General features: G+C 40.1%; 1 protein-coding gene across 2 annotated transcripts in view; it reads left to right on the forward strand.

Moving 5' to 3' along the window:
- st18 (ST18 C2H2C-type zinc finger transcription factor) overlaps positions 1–25,431 on the forward strand; it is a 122,355-nt gene that overhangs the window by 35,288 nt on the left and 61,636 nt on the right. For both annotated transcript variants that reach the window (XM_055634085.1, XM_055634087.1), the window contains exons 4-6: positions 10,199–10,392; positions 13,824–14,639; positions 17,498–17,632. In XM_055634085.1, the coding sequence (XP_055490060.1) occupies positions 10,199–10,392; positions 13,824–14,639; positions 17,498–17,632 (1,145 nt within the window). The remainder of the gene's footprint in view (positions 1–10,198; positions 10,393–13,823; positions 14,640–17,497; positions 17,633–25,431) is intronic.

Genomic DNA, 25,431 nt, shown 5'->3' on the forward strand with positions numbered 1-25,431 from the left:
TGCACCGCCATTCAATATGATCATGGCTGATCATCCAACTTGTCTGTCCATGACAAGGCCTTGGTCAAAGCCCGTGATGCCTAATTTTATAGTTTTGTTGTCTTTAGTACTATAATATGCTTAAGAATTATGCAAATTATGAAAATAATTGATTGAAATAGAAATTATTTCAAAAGCCAAATGCAGGTGAAGGTACTGGTAAATTAATGAAAACACTAAAATGAAGTAATACATAGCATTCGAACTGAATGGACTTTGCTATCCCACACAAAATCTGACAGAGTATCATCCGAGAGGTAGATTCTTGTCCATGAGTTCTCATGTACATCACTTTGTGGCAACTGCAGTTGTTTAAAGTGCTTTATAAATAAAGTTATTATTATTATTTCCTATCCAGCAAGCCATCACACTGCCCACTTGAAAGCATCAACTGTTTTCAGCTGTGTGTTGTCAAATCAATATATTTTATATGGCACCAATAATAAACAATTATGTTAAAATCATATCAAGCTATCACCATGCAACTAAGTATTAGAATGTGATAACATGTTTAATTTCTGAATATGAAATTTAAACATTTTGAATTGGATTCTGAATTTGTAAAAGTTTCAGGATACGGCCATACTTTATTTTTCATGTTAAAGCTGAATATAGATTTGTTATAAAAAAAATACTGAAAGCATGTTGGAGAAACAGTATTTGGGGCATGCTCTGCTGTGACTCTGGTCAGCTCATTTGATGGTTCACACACCTTCACTTCCTCGATAACACACTTACAACATTGTGTATTCTGAGGGCTGGACCATGCAGAACCCAGTTTGCAGCTGCGATCAGACACAAAGTGCTGGAATAACAGCGGGTTAGGCAGCATCTCGGGAGAATGAGGATGGGTGACATTTTGGGTCGGGACCCTTCTTCAGACTCAAAGTGGGGGCTTCCCTGACCACTATGACCAGGATGTGTCGGGGCAATCGCCGTGAACCTTCCTTGCTCGTCAGTCGGACAACTCAGTGTAGTTCGGTGTAGGGCTAACAGAATCAAGGAATATGGGGAGAAAACAGGAACGGGGTACTGATTCCGGATGATCAGCCATGATCACATGAAATGGCGGTGCTGGCGTGAAATGCCGAATGGCCTACTCCTGCACCTATTTTCTATTTTTCAATGTTTCTAACAAGGCTGTAGCAAGGACTAATCCTTAAGTAAACCTTGGCCTTGGTCAAAGCCCGTGATGCCTAATTTTATAGTTTTAAGTTGTCTTTAGTACTATAATATGCTTAAGAATGATGCAAATTATGAAAATAATTGATTGAAATAGAAATTATTTCAAAAGCCAAATGCAGGTGAAGGTACTGGTAAATTAATGAAAACACTAAAATGAAGTAATACATAGCATTCGAACTGAATGGACTTTGCTATCCCACACAAAATCTGACGGAGTATCATCCGAGAAGTAGATTCTCCAGGGTAATACCAGGGAATTCCAGTGAGACTGACATCTGCCTTGGCCTCCACGTGGAGTCCAGTAATGGAGTAAAATGACAGATGTGATGGCATCTGTCGCTTGGTCAGGTGCGACCTTACTCAAGGTCTTTGTAAGCCCAGCATCTAGCCGCATGGAATGACTGAATGCCAATGGTTCCCTCAAGCAATTTCAACTGCAGCCAGCAAAGATATAGGCCAATATTTCCGTGTTTCCATGTAAAAAAAACCTTTGTTCTGCTAAAATAACACATAAAATTGAAATTGCATCACATAACATTTTAGCTGTTTGAAAGGCAATCTCAATACATTAAATTATTCATGCCATTGCATCCAAAAATATAGATTTTGTTTTTGCTTGTGCACAAATGTTTTGATCCACCCTTACTTACTGTTGATTAAAAATAAATAATGGTTTTATTATTAGTTGTTATATGGAAAATTATACAATTTGTGAATATTTAAACACATGGCTGCAACATTACCATTTGAGTGCATTCGTTCTTTTCAGCACTTACCATGAAAACAGCAAAATGGCTGCAAAAGATACTGAAATTTGAAGTGCGAATTCCATTTAACACGTGTTAAATTTGAACGTGTTAAATTGAGAAATATGTCTCTCCTTCCTATTGCAAATAATCCCTTGTTTAAATGGTCTACTTTAGATATGGTGTTTGTTCAATGGAAGAACCTGGGAATTAATACTGTGGGAGACCTCTATAAGAAGGGGACTCTCTCTTCTTTTCAAGAACTACAGGAGAAATATCACTTGAATGCCAATAATTGTTTAGATACCTTCAAATCCGAGATTATGTGAAAACAATACACAAGACTGTCCTCTTATGGGTCCAGATATATTAGACGGTTGTTTGAATAGACATGCCGATACAAGTAAGTTGATATCTTACATTTATAACACTCTTCTAAACATTGACACCCACCCTCTGAGATTTAGAGGCGAGCATGGGAGGACAAGCTGGGTTTACGCATTTTGAAAGCTATATGGGAGGAAAGCCTACTAAACATACACTACTGTTCTTTAAATGCCAGGCATTGCCTGATACTATTTAAAGTATTGCATAGGTTATACTACTCAAAGACCAAATTGAACAAGATCTTCCCAACTGTCTCTCCTCTCTGTGATAAATGTCACTTCCAAGAAGCCACCCTAACTCATTCTTTTGTATCCTGTATAAAAATACAAAACTTCTGGATGGGAATATTCAATATCATTTCTAAAACACTTAAAATTCAATTGGATTCAAAATTAATAATGTTAAGAATGTCAGAGGGCTGCCCTAATTTAACGATATCCCAAAGACGCTTCCTTGACTATGGTTTAATAACTGCGAAAAAACGTATACTTAAATTCTGGAAAAAGATAACAGTCCCCACAGTGAAACTGTGGATCACAGAAATGACCGAGACACTACATTTAGAAAAAATAAGGCTTGTCTTGACTGTCAAAACAGATCAATTTTCCAAAATATGGTCTCCTTTCATTGAATTTCTTCAACAACATAATGATTGAACACAAATTCAAAACCGATGCTAGGGTCGGGTGAGCGGGTGTAGGGAAGGGTAGTGGGATATAGCTCCACTTCTTTCACTTCTTTGTTAGTTCAGGGGTTTTTCTTTTTTCTCTTTTGTGTCTTTTCCGAAATTCTTTCTTTTCTTTTTCCTTTCTTCTTTCTTTCCTTTTTTTCCTTTTTCCTTTTTTTCCGATTTAGTTATTAGTTTCTAAAATGTTAAAATTGAAGCTGTACGAAAATTGTATAATTGTTATTTACAATTACGATTACTTTCTCCTTGTACAATTGCTTCTAATAAAATAAATATATAAAAAAAGATAAAAAAACATGTGTTGAGTTCTGCAACATTTTTCAGCTGGTTTTAAAATCATCATGCTTGTAGAGGGACTAAACACCAACATTTTCCATTAGCAATAGAAGAACATAAAGCCGATGTAGGTCCCATTATTCTTTCAACCTGCACCAAAATTCCACAAGATCACTATGGACCTAATTCAAATCTATTTTCCCACCCATCTACATCCACTGAAGATAATAACCTGGGTGTGAGTGGTCCTTGGTTATTTTTGATGCTTTCTTGAAGAAACGTGGTGTAGATAGTCGATAGATTACATTTTCTTGGCCCTATACTAATTGTTGGAACATCTAGATAACAAGGGCATATCCATCTGCATTAAGAAAGGAATAGACTGGTTTGTGTGATAGTCTGGGCTGTGTTCACACCATTCTGCCATTTTTTGTGGTCTTGGGGAGAGCAATTGCCACATCAGACTATAATTCACCCATTAGGTTGCCTTCTATAGTGCATCTATAGAACTTCGTAAGAGTCATTGGAGTCATGCTGAATTTTCTTAGTCTTCTGATGAAGTTGAGAAGTTGGTGTGCTTTCTTAACTATAGTGTTAAATTGGAAGGACCAGTTGATGGTAGTAACTCTTAGTAACTCAAAATCCTTGACAATCTACACTTCAGCACAGGATGTGTACTCCATCCTGAATCCTGAAGTCAATGACTAGCTCCTTTATGTTGCTGACATTAACAAGAGGAGGTTGTTGACTTGATACTATGCTGCTAATCTCTCTTTCTCCTTCATCATTGTACTCCATTTCATCATTGTTCGAGTTCCAGTTCATTATAGGTGTCACCTGCAAACATGGAGTTAGAGCTGAATTTGACTGCACACTTGTGATTATATAGAATATAGTGAGGTGCCCAGTACACAGCCATGTGGGCCAAGGGTGTTGAGAATTATCAAAGAGGAGTGTGGTCGCCCATCCTTATTGATGACTCTCTATGGGGCAGGAAATTGTGAATCCCATTTCAGAGGTGCTGAATCCTGGATCCAGGAGTTTGGAGATAGATTTGGTTGAAATTATCGAAAGCAGAGCTATCGTCGATAAGTACAGTGCCCTCCATATTGTTTGGGGCAATGACTCATCATTTATTTTTTTGCCTCTGTACTCCACAATTCGAGATTTGTAATAGAAAAAAATCACATGTGGTTAAAGTGCACATGTCAGATTTTAATAAAGGTCATTTTTATACATTTTTGTTTCACCATGTATAAATTGCAGCAGTGTTTATAGATAATGCCCCCATTTCAGGGCACTATAATGTTTTGGGACACAGCAATGTCATGTAAATGAAAGTAGTCATGTTTAGTATTTTGTTGCATATCTTTTGTATGCAACGACTGCTTGAAGTCTGCAATTCATGGACATCAACGGTTGCTGGGTTTCTTCTCTGGTGATGCTCTGTCAGGCCTGTATTGTGCATTCGTTAGCATATGCTTGTTTTGGGGGATAGTCCCCTTCAGTATTCTCTTCAGCATATAAAAGGCGTACTCAATTGGGTTCAGATCAGGTGATTGATTTGGCCACTCGGGAATTGACCATTTTTGAGCAACTCTTTTGAAAAACTCCTTTGTTGCTTTAGCAGTATGTTTGGGATAATTGTCTTGTTGTAGAATGAACTGCAGGCCAATGGGTTTTGAGGCATTTGTTTGAACTTGAGCAGATAGGATGTGTCTATACACTTCAGAATTCATTATACTACTGTAAATTGCTCATTCTAAGCATCCCCCCAGTCTAGTTTCAGTCAAAAACCACTGAATCAAGCACTTGCACTTGATCAATTAATCTTTATTTTGACAAAACACAATTACAGTTCAACTACCGTACCTATCCCACCGCGGGTCCGATCATCGTATCTGCCTGATCAAGCCCTCTAGGCCTCGCTCAAGCAGAGACACTCCAGAAGGTCATGCAGTCCCAAGCGCTCTCCCAGAAGATCAACACAGGACATCATGGCAGCAGACTTTTGTAGGTCCTGGGATCTTGAGGGGCCAAACCACATGGAAGTGGTCTCTTTGCAATCTACAGTGCTCCTACGGTGGCGGATGGCAAATTGCAGTGGATGAAGGCTGCCCGGAAGCTGGCGTTAAAATTATGGGGCAGCAATTCTTCTCATAGAATGACATTATTATTGTCACTTGTACCGAGATATGGTGAAAAGCTTTTTTGATGCGTGCTATACAGTCAGCTAAAAGATTATACATGATCACAATCAAGCCATCCACAGTGTACAGATGCAGGATAAAGGAAATAATGTTTAGTGCAAGATAAAGTCCAGTTAAGTCCAATTAAATATAGTCTGAGGGTCTCCAATGAGATGGTAGGTCAGGACTGCTCTCTAGTTGGTGGTTGGATGGTTCTGTTGCCTGATAACAGCTGGGAAACAACTGTCATCTGAATGGTTTGAAACATGCTCAACCCTAGTATCTTCAAAAAATATCATTTTATGAAAGATATATGATTAGTAGTCTGCCGTGCTTACATTTAGATGACATTATGCATTGCATTACTGAATAAGGATGTGCCCACGGTGTTCAATGTAGCAATTTCCACATTATTAACTTAATGTACCATAATTTAAATTTCTTATTGCATTCATAAAATATTACATGAGCTCGGTTATCTAATTGACTTAACTGATCACTGTTTCAGTTTAGTTTAAATATAGATAGTTTAAAATAGCTATTAATTCATTTAAAAAAAACTACCAGTAGAAATCTACCACTCAAAAATGCAGCTAAAATAACCCAATCAAATAATTTGGACAATTTCTTTCTGGCTTTTTAAAGGCTCAGTTGTATCTTGGGGAGCCATTTAAAACAAAAGTTTATGATAACTAATGCAATGCATAAGACCTAAATCAGTAACCATAAAAATACAATAAGCAATGTTCTTCAAGAAGGTCAAACATATTGTCAATTGCCGTTTTCCTTCCTGATAATTATTGAACTGTTCTATTAGTGTTACACCACTCCAATTCGATGCATTGTGAAAGGTGCTTTAATCTCAGGGACTGTCACAACATTTTAAGTAAGACTGGTTTTTAAGTGGAGGGAGAATGCCTTACAACATCTAATCAGTATATTATTAAAGGAGCGCTGTACTATCAGGATGCATCATTTGAATTAAAAATTAAATCTGGGCCCTCCTGTCCTCAAAAATGGGCCTAAGAGATTCCATGACATTATTCAAAGATGACTAGAGTGGTATTTTGGTCAATACTTATGGCGCCACGTAGAACTCTGGTTTCCTCCCGCACTCCAAAGACGTAAAGGTATGTAGGTTAATTGGCTTGGTGTATGTGTAAATTGTCCCTAGTGTGTGTAGGATAGTGTTAGTGTGCAGGGATCGCTAGTCGGGTTGCACTCGGTGATCTTAAGGGCCTGTTTCCACGCTGTATCTCTATACTAAACTAAACTAAACTTATGCTTCAACCAATGTCATTTTAACCATGTAACGAAAGAAAACAATCCATTTATACAGCCATTCATGGCTTTATCAGTATGTCCCAGTCAGTGAAGAACTTATGAGGTGCGGACAATGTGTTAGATTGAATTGTGGTATAAAATTTGTGCAAGGCAATATTCCAGAAAAAGACTAAATAATCGGTAGTAGAAATCTTGAGCATTTGTTAACTATTGCCCCTCCTTGTGTGCTTCAAACAAAGCTGTTATAAGTATTGCTAAACTAATGGGGCTTCTCGATGATAAGTCCAGTGACTCAGAAGGTTTGCATTCAAAGGTCCGGATCCCGAACGGGTGGAAGCTTTGATTGTAATCTTCCAGATATCCATAGATTCTGCAGCAGAGCCAGAGGTTTGGAATTCTACCAGTATTGCTCTCCTACTCAAAAAGGGGGAAAGGCTATAGAGGATGGTGTCAGGATTTGAGGGCCTGAGCTATAGGGAGAGATTGGGCAAGCTTGTACTTTATTCCTTGTCCCGGGAAATTAAGGGTTGATCTTACGGAGGTGTTTAAAATAATGAGCGGGGGGATTGATAGCGTGAATTTGTAGGGTATTTAACCCAGGGTTGGGGAATCAAGAACCTGAGCACATGGGTTTAAGGTGAGAATGATTTAATGGGAACCAGGGGGGCAGCTTTTTCACTCAGAAGGTGGTGAATATATGGGATGAGCTGCCAGAGAAGGTAGTTGAGGCACGTAGAATATAATCATTTAAAAGCACTGTTTGTGAAGAATGATAGTAGCAAGTGTACCGTGCTTGTTTGATGTGAGGCATGTTTTTATTCATAATCGACCAGAATTATTGCATATAGACAAGAGCAGGGACTGCTGGTCTGTGGCAGGCAGTCCTTATTTCCATGTCACCATGGCAGCTTGTGTTTGTTAGTTCTTGTCTGCCCAAAGTGAATCATTCAAATAAATGGAGGTGACTTTTAGTAAACATCGCTCCTGTCACAAAATGAATGAGACCCAATGGCACTCAGCTGTGAATTCTGATATAGCACAACCAATCTTTATTTATTGAGTAAAACAGATACTCTCTTCTTAATAATAGCTGTCAGTTTAAGCTGAAAAAGACCTAAACGATAATTCAAGAAGCGGCAGGAGACTGGCCAAGATCTGCATCAAATTTTATTAGGGGAAATATGTGCAATCTGCCATTGCAGATTAATTTGCATGCAATTTAAATTCCAACAATCTCTTCAAATTCAATCAGGTGCAGGCACTATAAGAGTACAGAGGTATTCAGCCACCTCTTGTTCCATGACGGTACTGTCATCTCTGGGGTGCTAATTGTAATCATAATGGCTTTAGGACATCTTTGTTTAGTTTAGAGATACAGTGCGGAAACAGGCCTTTTGGCCCACCAAATCCGCGCCGATCAGCAATCTCCGCACAGTAACACTATCCTACATGCTCTCGGGACAATCTACAATTATACCAAGCCAATTAACCTACAAACCTGTACGTCTTTGTAGTGTGACATCTGTCCCACTATGTCAAGCATCTTCTTTTGATTGCATTTACATGGCCTGCTCGGTGTGGTGGAATGAAGAATAATTAACATTTAAAAATGGTGCTTTAATGTGATCTTGCTTTAAGGAGTACTGGCAATGTCCATTCATCCTAGGCTCACTGAGTATTGCTTCGGTCTAGTCTGAAATGCTAAGTAAGTGAGTTCAAGAGCTAATAATACAGTGCTGGGGGAACTCAATAGATTAAACTGTATCTGTGGGGGAATGGAAACAACAATATCTTGCATCAAGACTCTGGCCTGAATCAATAAACTAATCCTGAAACTAAATGTACCAAATGCACAGTAACTGGGAATGTATTCTCAGGACGGCACAGTGGCGCAGCAGTAGAGTTGCTGCCTTACAGGGCCAGAGCCCCAGGTTTGATCCTGACTACAGGTGCTCTCTCTACGCAGTTTGTACGTTCTCCCTGTAATCTGTGTCGGTTTTCTCCGAGATCTTCGGATTCCTCCACATTGCAAAGACATCGTGGTTTGTAGGTTAATTGGCTTGGTATAAATGTAAATTGTTGCTGGTGTGTGTAGGATAGTGCTAGTGTATGGGGATCGCTGGTCGGTGCAGACTCGGTGAGCCAAAGGGCCAGTTTCCGCACTGTATCTCTAACTGATACATCGTGAAGTAACTTCACCACAAATGCTACAGTGGATCAGGATGGTCACTCTCCAGCACCTTCTCAAAAGCAATTACAAATGGGTGATAATTACTGGCCTTGTCAGCACAGCCACAAACCCACATGTTTAGAAAGATTAAAATCAAAAAGCGATAAGGAGTTAATTTTGCTTATAACAGAAGCGACTTGCAATATGCTAAGATATTGGCCTTGAAACCCTCCACTACCTCACTTTGTCATCTTAATGTGTGAAAATAGATATCTGATACTACTGAGAAATTCACCATTGGAGTAGCCTGCGTCCAGTACATTGACGCAATCTCAAAGAAAGCTCTACTTTATTAGATGATTGAGGAGATTTGACATATCAAAGAAAACGGTATCAAACTTTTTCTACAGGTGTATGGTAGAGCATGCTGATGGATTGCATCACTACCTGGTTTGGCAACCTGTGTTCCCAGGAGCTAGAGAGATTACAAAGAGTGGGCGTCATCACCCAGCCAAACATACTGGTTAGTGGGTACTAACCTTCCCGCTATCGAAGGAATCTGTAGGTGCTGCAGCCTCAAAATGACAGCAAATGTTATCAAAGACCCACACCACCCTGGCCAGGCTTTCCCCTCACTACTATCATTGGGGAAAAAAAAAGTACAGAAGCCTGAAAACTGTGACCACTGGTTTCAAGAACGCTTCTTCTCAGTAACCATCTGGCTCTTGAACATTAACCTCTACTTCAGCATTTATCAGCTAGAGACTATGTTTTTGGTCACACTACTTTGGACTGCTTTTGCATTATTATGTTTATTCAGATTTACTGTGAATAATTTATCATATTATTGATTATTATATGTTTCTTTGTATTATTGCATTAATGTAGCAAGCAAGTATTTCATTGTTCTGTTGCTGGTACACATGACAATTAAACACTCTTGGCCCTTGTATTTTACTATGTTTGCATTATTATATATCCTAGTGTAACCCTAGTATATCACTGCCATCATGTGCTAGTCTGTATGGGCAGAAAAAGGTTTCATTTGGACATTACTATTCAAAACTTGTGTCACCTGCACAAATAAAAATATATTTAATTTTGAAGAAGGGTTTCGGCCCGAAACATTGCCTATTTCCGTCGCTCCATAGATGCTGCTGCACCCGCTGAGTTTCTCCAGCTTTTTTGTGTACCTTTAATTTTTCTATGTTTCTTCCTCTGAAATCTTTTCTAGCTGTTCTGCAGCAAAAAGGAGAAAGGTGCAAGAGCAGGAATTGGGAACATCGATAAACAAACGAAAATCCCTCCTGATGAAACCACGTCACTACAGTCCCAGCAAGGATTGTGAAGAAGAAAGTAAAGAGGGTAAAGACTGTGATGAAACTCTGAGAAAGACGGATAATACGGAAAACCACAGACACTTATTAGGTAATGCGGAAAAATATCCATGTGGTTTAGAGTTTTTTTGGAACTATTCTTTAAACAGATAGTGAATGGACGTTTTAGTGCATCAGTATAATTATAACAATCTCCAATGACGTACGACCCATTTCAATGATGTTTTCCAGCATGGTAATAAAAAAAGACATTGTTATGTAAACGGGCATTTTCATCATGTCCAGTAATCTGTGACTAATTGGGATATATCAGAGCTATGTAACTTAGCAACAGTAGTAATTGTTGTTTTCTAGTGCTTTTACTAGGTACAATCATTCCATTAGTAATATCCAGAAATGGCCAAAGTTTTAGATTGAAAAACAATTCAATGAATCATGCACTACCGCATATAATTCTGCTTTTGTTTTCATTTATATGTACTGTTACATTTTTGTGCTAATTTTTAATCACATTGATACATTTGCTTAGTGTTGCCTGATTCCACACAGTTACATCTGCATTTGTTTTGTTTTCACAGCCAATATTTAAAAACACACTGAAGTTTTTTCAAGACAGTTACCTGATTTTAAATAATAATTACCTGATTTTAAATTTCTATAATATATATGCCACATAAAATGATTCACTATATATTTCCAATCCACATTCCATATCTATTTTTAAGACAAGGGATGGTTAAGCAAAGATGAACTACTGAAATATTTTAAACTCACCTTTGAGTTTAGTGCAAGTTTGTTTTAATCAAATCTAATAACAGTTAAGGTCATTTACTTGTCTGCATAATAGGAAGTTATTTTGTTCCACATATATGTGCTAGCTGCCTACATTGCATCTGAATACTTTCCAGAACTGTTACATTTTATATTTTGGTGGATTTTTGGCACATCTTTGCAACATATTCCATTTCCCTTAATTTATTTTTTAATTTTCACATATTGAATGCTTGCTAACTGGAGATTGGCTCAGACAACACTAAATTTTCATGTGTTATATAATTCAATCTCTGTGACAAATTAAATATGTTCGAAAATTTGGAATTTATTGTTGGTTACCACAAAATCCCCATTTTTTGTTTTAATTTGGTGTTTTCTTTTTGTTTTATGTGTTAATGTACAGGGCCCCATGGCCTACTCCTGCACCTATTTTCTATGTTTCTATGTATAATACATGAATAGATACCCATTTCCATAACGTTCAGTTGTGCACGTGTGACCCACACTCCTCGGCCACTATGCTTTAAGCTAGCTTTCACAGCATCACTTAAATGGAATTTGCCTCAACCATGACATTGACCAATGCTGGGAACCTTTCTCATAGACACCTACCTAGCTCCTCCCCCCCACACACACACACTCTCCCACCACAGCGTTGATACCATTACCCCATAATCTCCAAATTCTAGCTTGATCCAAACACCTCTCCCACATTTACTGCTCTGCTGAGCTGACAAGGCACCCAACTACCACCACATCAGAATCACTAACACTGCCAACTACCATCTCCATCACTTCACATGCCCCTCCACTGGTCGCACTGCCAAGCATTGCCTATGCACCTGACTACAAACCTCACTCATTTAGACAACTAATTCTGTTCCAGGATCAGCAACCCTACTCCTACACTACCAAAGTTACCTCCCAAGATCTCTTTCAGCAAGTCCTTGTCCCTTACCAATGTACAGTCCTAGCTCCATTTCACTGCCTTCACTCCTACTCTAAGCCTCTCTCTCCGAACATGCCATCAGCCTCCTGTAAAGCAACATTTTCCAGTGGAGATGTGTGGGAGGTGAGATCTCTGAACAAAAGCTCTATTGTCCACAGCTTGCCAATTACTCAATATGTCTTTAAAATTCCCAAACAATTGTGCCCACATAAATTTATGATGTTCTATATATGCACCATTCCAGCAGGAAAATGCTTTAGTTAATAACACTTTAGTTCCTGGCTGCCCAATGAAGAAGATATTTCAGGTGCTAACCAACACTGCTTCCCAAATATATTTCATGAAATGAGCCCAACATATATCCATGGGTCTCTCATTCCTCTTCACCTATAAATGATTAATTGAGAGGGAAATCTATCATTGGTCACTGCTTTGTAATCCGTGCAAGAGTATTGGATACAAAGTGCTGGAGTAACTCAACAGGTCAGGTAGCGTTGGAGAACATGGATGGTTGACGTTTCGAGTTGGGACCCATATCAGTCTGATTGTGGTGGGGGCAGAAAGAGAGGAGGCGCAGGATGTTTTGGGTCTAAAGAAAGGTCCCGACTTAAAATGTCACCTATCCATAACCCCCTAAGATGCTGCCAGACCCGCTGAGTTACCAGCTCTTTGTGTCCTACACATGATTCCAGCATCTGCGGTGTCTCCATGAGCATTGGACATCAGCTATTCTCACTACCATGTAGTCATCTGCTTTGGAGTGGAATAGAGAAATATGCAGTTAGGCTATTCTTGTGCACACTTTTCGTCATGGCAAACAAAGATAATTTTAGTAGGTACACAAAAATGCTGGAGAAACTCAGCGGGTGCAGCAGCATCTATGGAGCGATGGAAATAGGTGACGATTCGGGCCGAAACCCTTCTTCAGATAATTTTAGTGTTCACTTCCCATTAACAATGTTGTAGAAATGTAACTTTGTTTTGACCAAATACCTACATATTTACCTTTAAAAGCTAGGTGTAATTTTGCTTCAACATGGTTCCAATGGTCCCTTGAACAAATATGCTTTCTTTGCCTCTTACATCTGTGTTCCTACCAATGCACTGACCACCAGAAGTAGATCATTCCCAATTTACCTTAACACAATCCCTCAAAATTTTGAACAGTTTCAAAAGATAACACCTCACCCAAGTTCATAAGTCATAGGAGTAGAATTGGCCATTCAGCCCATCGAGTCTACTCCATCATTCAATCATGACTGATCTCTGTCTCCTTAGCCCATTATCCTGCCTTCTCCCCATGACCCTTGACACCAGTTCTAATCAAGAATTTGTCTATCTCTGCCTTAAAAATATCCATTGACTATCTATTATTTTTTTCTATTCAATTTTTAAATGATTCTCCAACTAAATATTGGGTAGCATAACGAGTGAACCATACAGATCAGACTTTTTCCGCTGCTCGGTGCATAATCCATTGCCTTATCACAGGCACAATGGTAGCTAGGGTGCTTAAATTGTTCTCAAAACCCTGCGCCTATGGTTAGAAAAAGATCAACTTTGGACCTCATTCTTGATAAATAACCATGTGTACGGGTTTTGGGCAAAGATAAGATGGGATTTGGCTGCATCGTTGCATAGTTGCAGGATGGCACATCCTGCCAAGATCAATTTATGAAGGATATGAATGGTGCCAGCAGCCTGAAGAGCTATTTCCCATCAAGAAGTAGTGGCTGCAGGAGATGAACTAAAATGAAATGAGATACCTCATGTATTTTAATGTTCTGTTTCTTGCCTAGAAAACAGAATTGTGCATTCAGCACATGAAAACCCTCAGGTGGACCTCCCACAGAAAGATACCAACAATAACGGCGATGATTTCAACAGCTATCAGGAGCTCGTGGCTAAGTCACTTCAAGATCTGGGGAAAATAGCTGAAGATGCAGGAATACAGAGGAGTGTTGAAAGCCATTTAAATGACAGTGGGGTGCAGTCACTGGAGGGAGAAAGTGATGGAGATGAAAGAAATGCATCTGAAATCCTCACTAAAGATGAGGCAACTGCATGTGAGAAAGAAACAGTTCCACACTACTCATGTGCAGAAAGTACTCACTTTCCTTCTGAGAATATTTATGATAATTCTGACCAGCCGCAAGATTTATCCAAACCATCCACCAAGAATGAATTCAAGCCCCTTTCAATCCAGGTTTATAATCTGGGCTGTAAACCTACAGACATTTTAAAACCAAAAGGGAAGGAATGTGAGATGAAAGATATTGTCCCGCAGGAGCCAGCCCAGCAGAGCAGAGGGAACAACGTTGGCGAAACACTAAATTCACAGCCGCGCCTTCCTGTAAACGACATGCGGTCTCCAATGACTGACGATGACTGTACTTCCCAGCCGTCCACGACCACAGAGGACTCAGAGGACTTTAACGCAGCAAAGGGGAACCTTAGTCTCCTAGAGCAGGCTATAGCTCTGCAGGCAGAGCAGGGGTACATCATAAAGGGAACGCACAAGGAAAATGAAAGGATCTTACTGGAGAAGCTAACAGCGGAAAGGCAACTTTGCAAGACTACTGACATTGGCATCCGGAAAGGTTTCTCCAGCAGAGGTAAAGTGCCTTTTTTTTGTTTCAGGAACAATTTTCACATTGCTCTTTAAAATTATTGTCTTCTTCTTGAGCTGCTCCCCATCCATTATGTTATTTTCAGCTGGCACACACATGACCTGGATGTGACTGAGACTGAGAGTGGTTCAGCCCTGTGCATTGGTCTCGGAAATGAAAGCATTTCACCGCCATATAGTGCTCCACTTAGCAGCTTGCAGCTTGATGGAAATTGTTCAGTCAGGACAGATGGGTTTTTCCACACCAGTCATGACCGCGGTTCAAACCTGCAGCTCGGATATTGAATGCACCTTTTATTGCAAGTGCTGCCACATAAATGTGCTGGGGAAAGTGAATTTCTGCAGCAGTGTCTGCCAATTGTCTATCATCATTTCAGCGAAAGAACCGTGGTAATCCCATGAAAGTAACTTAAACATCAGCCATATGTCATTTTCTTTGGTATTCCACAGCTCCTCTGCCAGGTTACACTGAACAATTGGGAAAATCCCTGCAGGTTTTTCAGCCATTTGAACTTCTGTGCATATTTAAAATCTTCTTGTCAACAGATGTTACTAGCTTCATCGGAGGACATAAAATTCTAGTGTATTAATCATCCTGTTCGGCTAGTTCCTACAATACATCCAAGGAAGAATTTTTGTTCGAAAAGATTCTGAACCTTTTCATACCTCTAGTTTCCCTCTCCCCTGACTCTCAGTCTGAAGAAAGATTCTGACCCAAAACTTCACCTACAGTATTCATTTTCTCCAGAGATGCTCTCTGCCCCGCTGAGTTACTCCAGCATTTTGTAACTAACTTCAGTATAAAGCAGCATCTGCAGTTCCTTCCTACACAAGGAAGGTGACAATAAAAGACTATCTATCTATCTATCTATCTATCTATCTATCTATCTATCTATCTATCTATCTATCTATCTATCTATCTATCTATCTATCTATCTATCTATCTATCTATCTATCTATCTATCTATCTATAAGATTCTAAACTGAGCGAGGTATGGACCACATCACGGGATCAGGCCATTCCACCCATATCTATGCTGATGTTTAGGCCCCAAATAAGTACCATCTTACTCTATCTCATATGATTTAAAAGCACTAGCATGAAAGTTTTCAATTTGTTTCCACACCACTTACCTATTGGGGCCAGACTAAGCATCATTCAACCCAATGGTTTTTTCTGATATTAATATGGAGAAAATGTATGCTCAACGATAACTACCCTGTGGAATTTGTGTGGAATTAACAAATGCATCTCTCTCATCATAAAGAAGCATTTAGAAAAATTATGCAGGAATCAATAAATATCCCTGAACAGTGAATATTGCGATTAGACGTGATAAATCTTTCCACCCCTTGCTCATAGGCTCATAGGCCATGGGTTGGCATATGCAACTGATGGCTGAATTCTGAATTTTATCCAAATCTTCTGCATTGAGAAATTGCAAACTGGATGTTAGCTTTTGCTTTCACATTTAAAAAAAAAACATGTTTTCATCCCATTTTGTTTTTGCCCTTTAACCCAGACAGTTAGAACAACTGAAAATAAATGTATTCTGGAGAGCACAATATTTAATGACATTTTTAGTTTTTTAGTTTAGTTTAGTTTGTGTGGATTCAAACCAGCATCCAGTCACTCTGTGACTTTGTGCATTAAAACCTAAATATCTTGTGCTTTTGTATTAATGTGGGATGGGATAGCAGCCTGAGGTTTACCAAACAATTGATTTTTTATTTTTATATTTTTTAATTGTTTATTTCGAACAGAATAAAAGAATAAAAAGCAAGTGTGAAACAGCATACAAAAAACAAAACAAAAACAAAAACATTTATAAAGTGTCATAAACAATATCTATAAATAAATGAATTCATAAGTGTCCGAAAAGGAGCAGGAAGAAGCCAACGCTTATTAATTCCCACCCCTTATTCAACTGTTTGTAATTATCTTATACAAATTTTAACTTGGTTTTGAACATTCCTTTATATGTAATTTAAGAATTATTTAAAGAAAAAATAATTATATGTAGTATGCATTAGTATCTCCTGTTGGTAATTAATCCATATGAGACTGAGCAAATAATTCTGGAATGGTCAAGAAGCAATGAAAATTATTGAAGCAAAAGTTTTTTAGAGATAATGTTTAAGATCATAGATTAAGATGTATGTTAGATATAAGGAATTAATGCATAGGCTCACCACACAAACAGCCAGCATAAAGCTACAGCAAGGTTGCATCAATGACTCTAACAGAATTAATCAGCATATATATTTGTGCTAATTATATCTTTACGTTAAAGAGTGTTGTAAAAACTAACCTATTTTAGGCACGGCATTAAAATAGACCTTTTAAAAGCACTTTTGCTTTAAATTTATGAAAAAATTGACTATACTTCACCAAATAAACAATAAATGGTTCTGCATCAATTAAGACATGTTGAAAACTGAACACAATAGAGTTTCACCCCAAACATTACAAAATATTTTTGTGATAACTCAGTTTTCAATTGTGTCAGGTTGCCATCTGTAAAGACATCAAGGAGCATTTTATTGGAAGAGGGAAAGTATGAGCTCTAAACACCACCTGTCTTTTCTGGGTTCACGATGATTTTATGTTTGTGATTATGGGAATGAAGTGGAAAATGAACACAATTTTTTCAAGTGTACATTGTACTCAGATTCCTGGTCAAGTGAATGTTCCCAAAGGTTATTTCAGAAACATTTACTTTATTCTTATGCCTTTAAAGTGAGATATTAATCTCAATGTCGACGACTGCTTTTGTGAGAAGCCATTGATCGTGTGGCTGTGTTTGAGTTAACTCACTCCTAGTTTTCTGCTGCTCTTTACAGATTCTATTAGGTCTGACAAAAAGGAATCCAAATGTCCCACTCCAGGGTGTGATGGCAGTGGCCACATCACAGGACTATATCCGCACCATCGTAGCTTCTCGGGTTGTCCTCATAAAATGAGGGTGCCCCCAGACAGTGAGTATCAGCAGTGTTACTTTCAAGACAGACCTTGCATGCATATGCTACTACCTGTAATTCCAAAACCCCTGCAGGATATTGCAAACATTTGAAATGTCTGTAGTTATATTAAATAAAAGTGTATGCGCAATATTTAGATGCAAAGAATAAAACAATCTGGATCTAAGATCTGGCTGCACTTCATTTGAACATATGGGGTTTAAATAGACCAAATGTTCTGCTTGGCATATCCAGTGTATTGATTTGAATATAACTCATAGCTCCACCCTGTTACTTAACGATTCCACATGATAGAAATGAACAGAGGGCACTTGATATTACCTGCTTGCTCTGAACACAATGATAATTTGTTTCATGGGCTCCCTGGATATTATGATTAACCTCCTTCATGCGCTCTTATTATTGTTTAAGTAAGTTAATTTTGTAGTAGAATAGATATAAACCATGCTCACTGTTTATATATGTCTATAATTAAAAAAAATCTATATCAATTAATTTTGTTGGACAATAGGGTCAACAGCAATTGTTGTAGAATCACAATAGCAACAACAATATGCAGAAGTCTCTTTCATTGAATTGTCAAAGGAAGTAGAAGTCGTTTCTGGCAATGCGGTGCCAGATTTAAAATAATCTTACCATCTAGCCATTTCTGAGGCTACGCGCCAACTCTCAGACACCTCCTCCTACTTATCCTTGGACCATGACCCCACAGACGAGTACCAGGCCATTATCTCTAACACTATCACTGACTTCATCACTTCCGGCTCCCTGCCCTCCCAAGCCTCCAACCTCATTGTTCCCCAGCCCCGCACAGCCCAATTATACATTCTCTCCAAAATCCATAAACCTGATTGTCCTGGCTGACCCATTGTCTCTGCCTGTTCATGTCCCACCGAACTTATTTCCACATACCTCGACTCCATCGAATCCCCCCCCCCCAGTTAAATCCCTCCCTACCTATGTTCAAGACACCTCACATGCTCTTCGTCTCCTCCATGACTTCCGTTTTCCAGGCCCCCACTCCCTCATCTTCACCATGGGTGTCCAGTCACTCTACACCTCCATCCCCCACCAGGAGGGTCTTAAAGCCCACCGTTTCTTCCTCGACCAGAGAACCAATCAATCCTCGTCTACTGATAATCTCCTCCACCTAGCGGAGCTGGTCCTTACCCTTAACAACTTTCCGTTTGACTACTCCCATTTCCTCCAAATACAAGGCGTAGCTATGGGCACGCGCATGGCCCAAGCTATGCCTGCCTCTTTGTGGGATACGTCGAACAATCTTTCGATTGGCCCTATCCCCGAACTCTACCTCCGCTACATTGACGACTGCATTGGTGCTACCTCCTGCACCCATACAGAACTCACTGACTTCATCCATTTCACCACTAACTTCCATCCGGCACTCAAATGCACCTGGACTATTTCCGACATCTCCCTACCGTTTCTAAACCTCACTCTCTCCATCGCTGGTGACAGACTACTGACCGACATCTACTATAAACCCACTGACTCCCATGGCTATCGGGGCTACACTTCTTCCCACCCTGTTTCCTGTAAGGACTCCATCCCCTACTCCCAATTCCTCCCTCTACACCACATCTGCACCCAGGATGAGGTGTTCCAAACCAGGGCATCGGAGATGTCCTCATACTTCAAGGAACAGGGATTCCCCTCTTCCACTATAGATGAGGCTCTCACCAGGGTCTCTTCTATACTGCATAACTCTGCTCTCACTCCCCATCCCCCCATTCATAACAAGGGCAGAGCCCCCCTTGTCCTCACCTTCCAGCCTACCAGCCGTCACATACAACAAATAATCCTCCGACATTTTCGCCACCTCCAACGTGATCCCACCACTGGCCACATCTGCCCATCTCCTCCCCTTTCGGCTTTCCACAGAGACCGCTCCCTCCGTAACTCCCTGGTCAATTCGTCCCTTCCCACCCAAACCACCCCCTCCCCTGGTACTTTCCCTTGCAACCGCAGGAAATGCTACACTTGTCGCTTTACTTCCCCCCTTGACTCCATTTAAGGCCCCAAGTAGTCTTTCCAGGTGCGGCAGAGGTTCACCTGCACTTCCTCCAACCTCATATATTGCATCCCGCTGCTCTAGGTGTCATCAATGAGACCAAGCATAGGCTTGGCGATCGCTTCGCCCAACACCTACGCTCGGTTCGCAATAACCAACCTGATCTCCCAGTGGCTCAGCACTTCAACTCCCCCTCCCATTCCGAATCTGACCTCCATGACCAGAGTGAGGCCCACTGCAATTGGGAGGAGCAGTACCTCATATTTCACTTGGGTTTTTTACACCCCAGCGGTATGAACATTGACCTCCAATTTCTGGTAGTCCCTACTTTCTCCTTCTTTCCTCTCCCCTTTCCATCTCTCCCACAGCCCTTTATCTCCACCTCTTCCTTTCTTCTTCCCGCCCCCACCCCCCACCCTCACATCAGTCAGAAGAAGGGTCTCGACCCGAAACGTCGCCTATTTCCTTGGCTCCATAGATGCTGCCTCACCTGCTCAGTTTCTCTAGCATTTTTGTCTACCTACCATCCAGCTCTGGAATCTTAATCTATTAGAATCTCGTCCAGATCTTCTGATCCTTAGTCCCAAAAGAATGGCTGAGGAAAGCACAAGCAGGAGAACTGAGTGAAGAGAGAGACAAAGAATCAAAAGAAGGAAGTAATTAAAGAAATATATTCATTAATTAAGAATATGTTTTAATTCTGAATAAAGGACAAAGGCACTTTGGTCCAACCTGCCTGTAGAGTTTCTGCCAGACAAAATCGAACCAGTCCTCTTTCTCCATAGATTTACCTTTATTTAGACGTCGTGTGCACAGATTATGAAATTAGCAATTGCCATGCTGAGTGAATATTGCAGCCATGAATTTATCCAGCAGCATATGACTGGAATAATGCCTGAAAAGGCAATTTTGGCTGAATTTTACCTCTGGAAGAGAAGCGAATAATATCACGAGCTTGCAAGTGATCAACTAAAGTAGCAAAGATCGAGATGCTTGGTCTTGTCTATCCAGATAAATTGCTAGGTTGCTCATGAGCCAAGCTCTTCGAATCATCAATAATGTTTTTTTTTTTAATTATTCCTCTTGCACCGTTCTGAATTATTCTTCTGTTAAAATAAATGTTGCACTTTTTTTACATTGGCAAATTTCTGGAAAGACTTTCAATTTTAGTTTAAGTTTATTGTCACGTGAACCAAGATACAGTGAAAAGCTTTTGTTGCATGTTATCCAATCAGTGGAAGGACAAAACACGGTTACAATCGAGCCATCCACCCAGTACAGATACATGATAAAGGGAATAACGTTTAGTGAAAGATATAGCCAGTAAAGTATAATCAAAGACAGTCCAAGGGTCTCCAATTTGATAGATAGTAGTTCAAGACTGCGCTCTAGTTGTGGTAGGATGGTTCAGTTGCCTGATAACAGCAAGGAAGGAAATGTCCTGAATTTGCTTTTTCACAATTCTATACCTTTTGCCCGATGGGAGAGGGGAGAAGAGGGAGTGGCCAGGGTGCGACTTGTTCTTAAATATGCTATTGGCCTCGAAGGACATTATTGCAGCTTATCAAAATCCCAGAGTTATAGATGGGACAAGTCCGCAGGTTCGATGCATTCTGCCAAAAGCATACCCTTGTTCTTTTGCAAGCCATAAACCTGTAGGACGATGATCAGATGAAAACACAGAGAATCCGTGCATTTATCCTGTCTGAGGAAATCTAACTGATGCCATGCCAAACATGCAGCTGGTTTGGACTAACAACTGAAAAAAGGAGTAAAAATATTGCCAAATAAAATTCAAGCATTAGAGTTTTTTAGGAATTGGATGTGTTTCATCAACACAAGGTTCTGTCAGCAAATGGTTTCCAGATAAGAAGACTTTGTGAGCAGCAAAGACAATTGGCATTTCCCAAATACCTCTTGATAAGCCACTGCCTCTTTATAAGCACCAATCTATATTGTTCCATCTTCATCTCTGCACTTCTCAGCCAGCATCCACTGCCAACTAAATGTGATCATCTTCTTCCAATTATATTTATCTAACTCAAGACCAGAACCTTGGACTCTCAGTGGGTCAACACACCTGTTTGCATTTTGTAACATTGTCAGTGCCATTTATGTGGCGACTATTGCATACCTTGGGTATGCAGGCAAAGAATGTCACTATGACTTGTCACACGTGACAATAAGGTATTCAATTAATTTAAATTCATTTCTCATTGGAACATTCATTTTTCCCATTGTAATTCTAATGCTGAGTTTAACATCCAGCCTTTGCCTGATACTGAACACATGCCTGCCCACACCAACACCTAAGATAGACACAAAATGCTGGAGCAACTCAGCGGGTCAGGAAGCATCTCAGGCAAAAAGGAATAAGGGTCTGAAGAAGGGTCTTGACCTGAAATGTCACCTATTCCTTTTCTCCAGAGGTGCTGCCTGACCTGCTGAGTTACTCCGACATTTTGTGTTTAACTTCGGTGTAAACAAGCATCAGCAGTTCCTTCTTCCACTAATACCTATCTGCCTCAATGTACATTGCCCTGATAAATGCACCATGGGAATGGTCAAGAGATAAGAGTTAAAGGTCAAAAATGTTTTATTATCATATGTACCAAAACAGAACAATTAAATTCTTACTTGCAGTAGCACAGCAGATTTGTAAACACAGTATTAATAGAAAATATAATAAGCAAACAGGAAAAAAGATAAATACATTTAAAAAAACCCCACTATAGTGCAAAAAAAAGTCCCTAGTGCAACCAAGGCCGTTCATAGTTCAGAGTTTAGTTGGAGTTCGCAGTGTTCACTAGCCTGATGGTTGTTGAGAAGAAGCTGTTCCTGAACCTGGATGTTCCAGTCTTTTGATGCCTTCCCCTTCTTCCTGATGGCAGGAGTGAAATTAGAGCATGACCAGTACGGTGTGGATGTTTGATGATGCTGGCTGCCTTTATGAGATGGTGCCTTCAATGGTGGGGAGGTTACCCCATTCTCCAAATATCTGCTAACTTTCTTCCCTCTTTTCCTTCAAGAATCTAACTTTGTTCCACCATTCTTAATCCTTCTTTATTCCTTTTTACCTACTTTCCTTAAGGTCCGTTTTTTTCAATAAGACCTCCAATTTTGCCCCTCCCTTAATCTCTAGGCTCTCTGTTTATACTCAGTAATTTCAATATTAATTTTGTTTGCCCATTGAATTTGTCCCCTGTTCCTCGTAACTGCTTGATCTTAACATTGCTCTCACACGTTTTCTCCACCACTGCGATCTTCACAATAACCAAGGTTATTTCTGATCATCTCTCTGCATCCTTCACCTGCCCATCTGCTTCAACCGTTCTTCCTGAAGTGTCCAATCCAAATGTAAAGTTTCAAACATATCGCTTAGAACTGTATGTTTAAAGTACAACAACCTTGCCTATGACCCATGTAGTTCATGAATATTCTACACAATTGTTCTGTTATGTTTACCTGTGGCGTTCTTATCCATATCAAAAACTTTATGTAGAAACATAGAAATTAGGTGCAGGAGTAGGCCATTCGGCCCTTCGAGCCTGCACCACCATTCAATATGATCATGGCTGATCATCCAACTCAGTATCCCGTACCTGCCTTCTCTCCATACCCTCTGATCCCCTTAGCCACAAGGGCCACATCTAACTCCCTCTTAAATATAGCCAATGAACTGGCCTCGACTACCCTCTGTGGCAGAGAGTTCCAGAGATTCACCATTCTCTGTGTGAAAAAAGAAAAAAAAAAACACCTGGTCTCATCTTTGGCCTTTGTCCATCCATCTGCATATCAATACCCCCTCCCCCCCCCCCCCCCCCCCCCCCCCGTCACCTATGTCCACCTATAACCTGCCATGTTTTGTCCTGCCCCTCTTTCAGCTTTCTCCCCCCCCCCCCCCCCCCCCCCCCCCCCCCCCCGCCCCTGCAATCAGTCTGAAGAAGGGTCTCGACCCGAAATGTCACCTATCCTTATTCTCCAGGGAGAATCTGTGCAGCTTGACCCACTGAGCTACTCCAACATTTTGTGTCTTTCCTTCAAAAAAATATTATTCACTGCTGTTTTGGTTGTAGTCACTGGGAAAGCCCCCCACCTGCATTAGCTCAATCCAGTAGGAGCAGATTTAAGACACAATATTAACTAACCACCACCAAACCTGGCTGTACCTCATAAAGCACCATCAGGCTTTCCCTCATTTGCCAAAACATCCAATCCAAGTGTAGGAACAATGCTAATTCAACCACTACCTTTGAATGCTTCTCCCTTTAACGCTTCTCCCCTACTTTCTTCATAGCAACAATGTGTGAGGAAACTATGCAATTGCATGTTATTGGAACTGAAGAGATCCAGGCAGTTGAATGGTGCCAATAATTTCATGTTCATGTGATAGGAGCAGGATTAATGAGCTTCTGGCCCATTAAGTCTACTTCGTCATTCACACTTAATAATAATAATAATAATAATCTTATTTATATAGCACATTTTTTTCAGTCAACTTGCATTGACCCCAAAGTGCTTCACATAATTACATTACATTACACACAGGCAAAGGTGGGTGAAGTGTCTTGCCCCAAGGACACAACGACAGTATGCACTCCAAGCGGGATTCGAACCGGCTACCTTCCGGTCGCCAGCCGAACACTTAGCCCATTGTGCCATCTGTCGTCCCTTGGCTGATCTATCTCTCCCTTCTAACCCCATTCTCATGCCTTCTCCCCATAGCCCCTGACACCCGTACTAATCAAGAATCTATCTATCTCTGCCTTAAAAATATCGACTGTGCAATGAATTCCACAGATTCACCACCCTCTGACTAAATAAATTCCTCCTCACCTCCTTCCTAAAGGAATGTCCTTTAATTCTAAGGCTAGAATTCTAATTCTTTGGTCATAAACGCTCGCACTAGTGGAAACATCCTCTCCATATCCATTCTATTCAGGCCTTTCACTATTCGGTAAGTGTCTATAAGGACCCCCTCATCTTTCTAAACTCTAGCGAGTAGAGGCCTAGATCCTTCCTCCTTTGCTAATTAGCCATATCTCCTGAATTGAGCCATATCATCTTCATTATCTAGGCCTAAGCCTTTTCCTAGATATTCATTTTGCTCCCTCCTTCATTATGGCAGCAATTCAACTCTCTAAGATCCACATTTCTACTAACATGTTAACTACCCAAGTTCATGTGATAGGAGCAGAATTAAGCCATTTGACCCATCAAGTCTACTCCACCAATCAATCATAACTGATTTATCTCTTCCTCCTAACCCCATTCTCTTGCATTCTCCCCATAAACCTTGACACCCCTGACAAGTTCTCTACATTTTCCCACACTAAAAAATGGCTCCTTTTATTAGGTAGACACAAAATGCTGCAGTAACTCAGAGGGTCAGGCAGCATCTCTGGAGAAAAGGAGAAGGTGACATTTCGGGTCGGAACCCTTCTTAAGACTGAGATTAGAGATAATTCCTACGTCAGGTGTTGTTACGCTCCTTGAGGAAACCATATAATCCTCATTTTTCTTTTAAAAATACTGATCTAAATCACTTTTTAGTTACAAACACTTCCTATCTCTCCCTTTTATCAGAGTTTCTCTGAATGTGTTGGCATCCTTCAATGCATGGTCATCCTTCTTATAATTCCATACTCAAATCTCCTTGGTTAATGTAACATCCTGGAAACAGCAGGAACCATAGTCACATATGACTCCTACTTTGATTCTGGCCTTGCACATTGTCCCTCCGCTTTGAAGTCATTAGAACATG

Source organism: Leucoraja erinacea, chromosome 4 (assembly GCF_028641065.1).
Source record: "Leucoraja erinacea ecotype New England chromosome 4, Leri_hhj_1, whole genome shotgun sequence".
Classification (NCBI taxonomy): Eukaryota; Metazoa; Chordata; class Chondrichthyes; order Rajiformes; family Rajidae; genus Leucoraja; species Leucoraja erinaceus.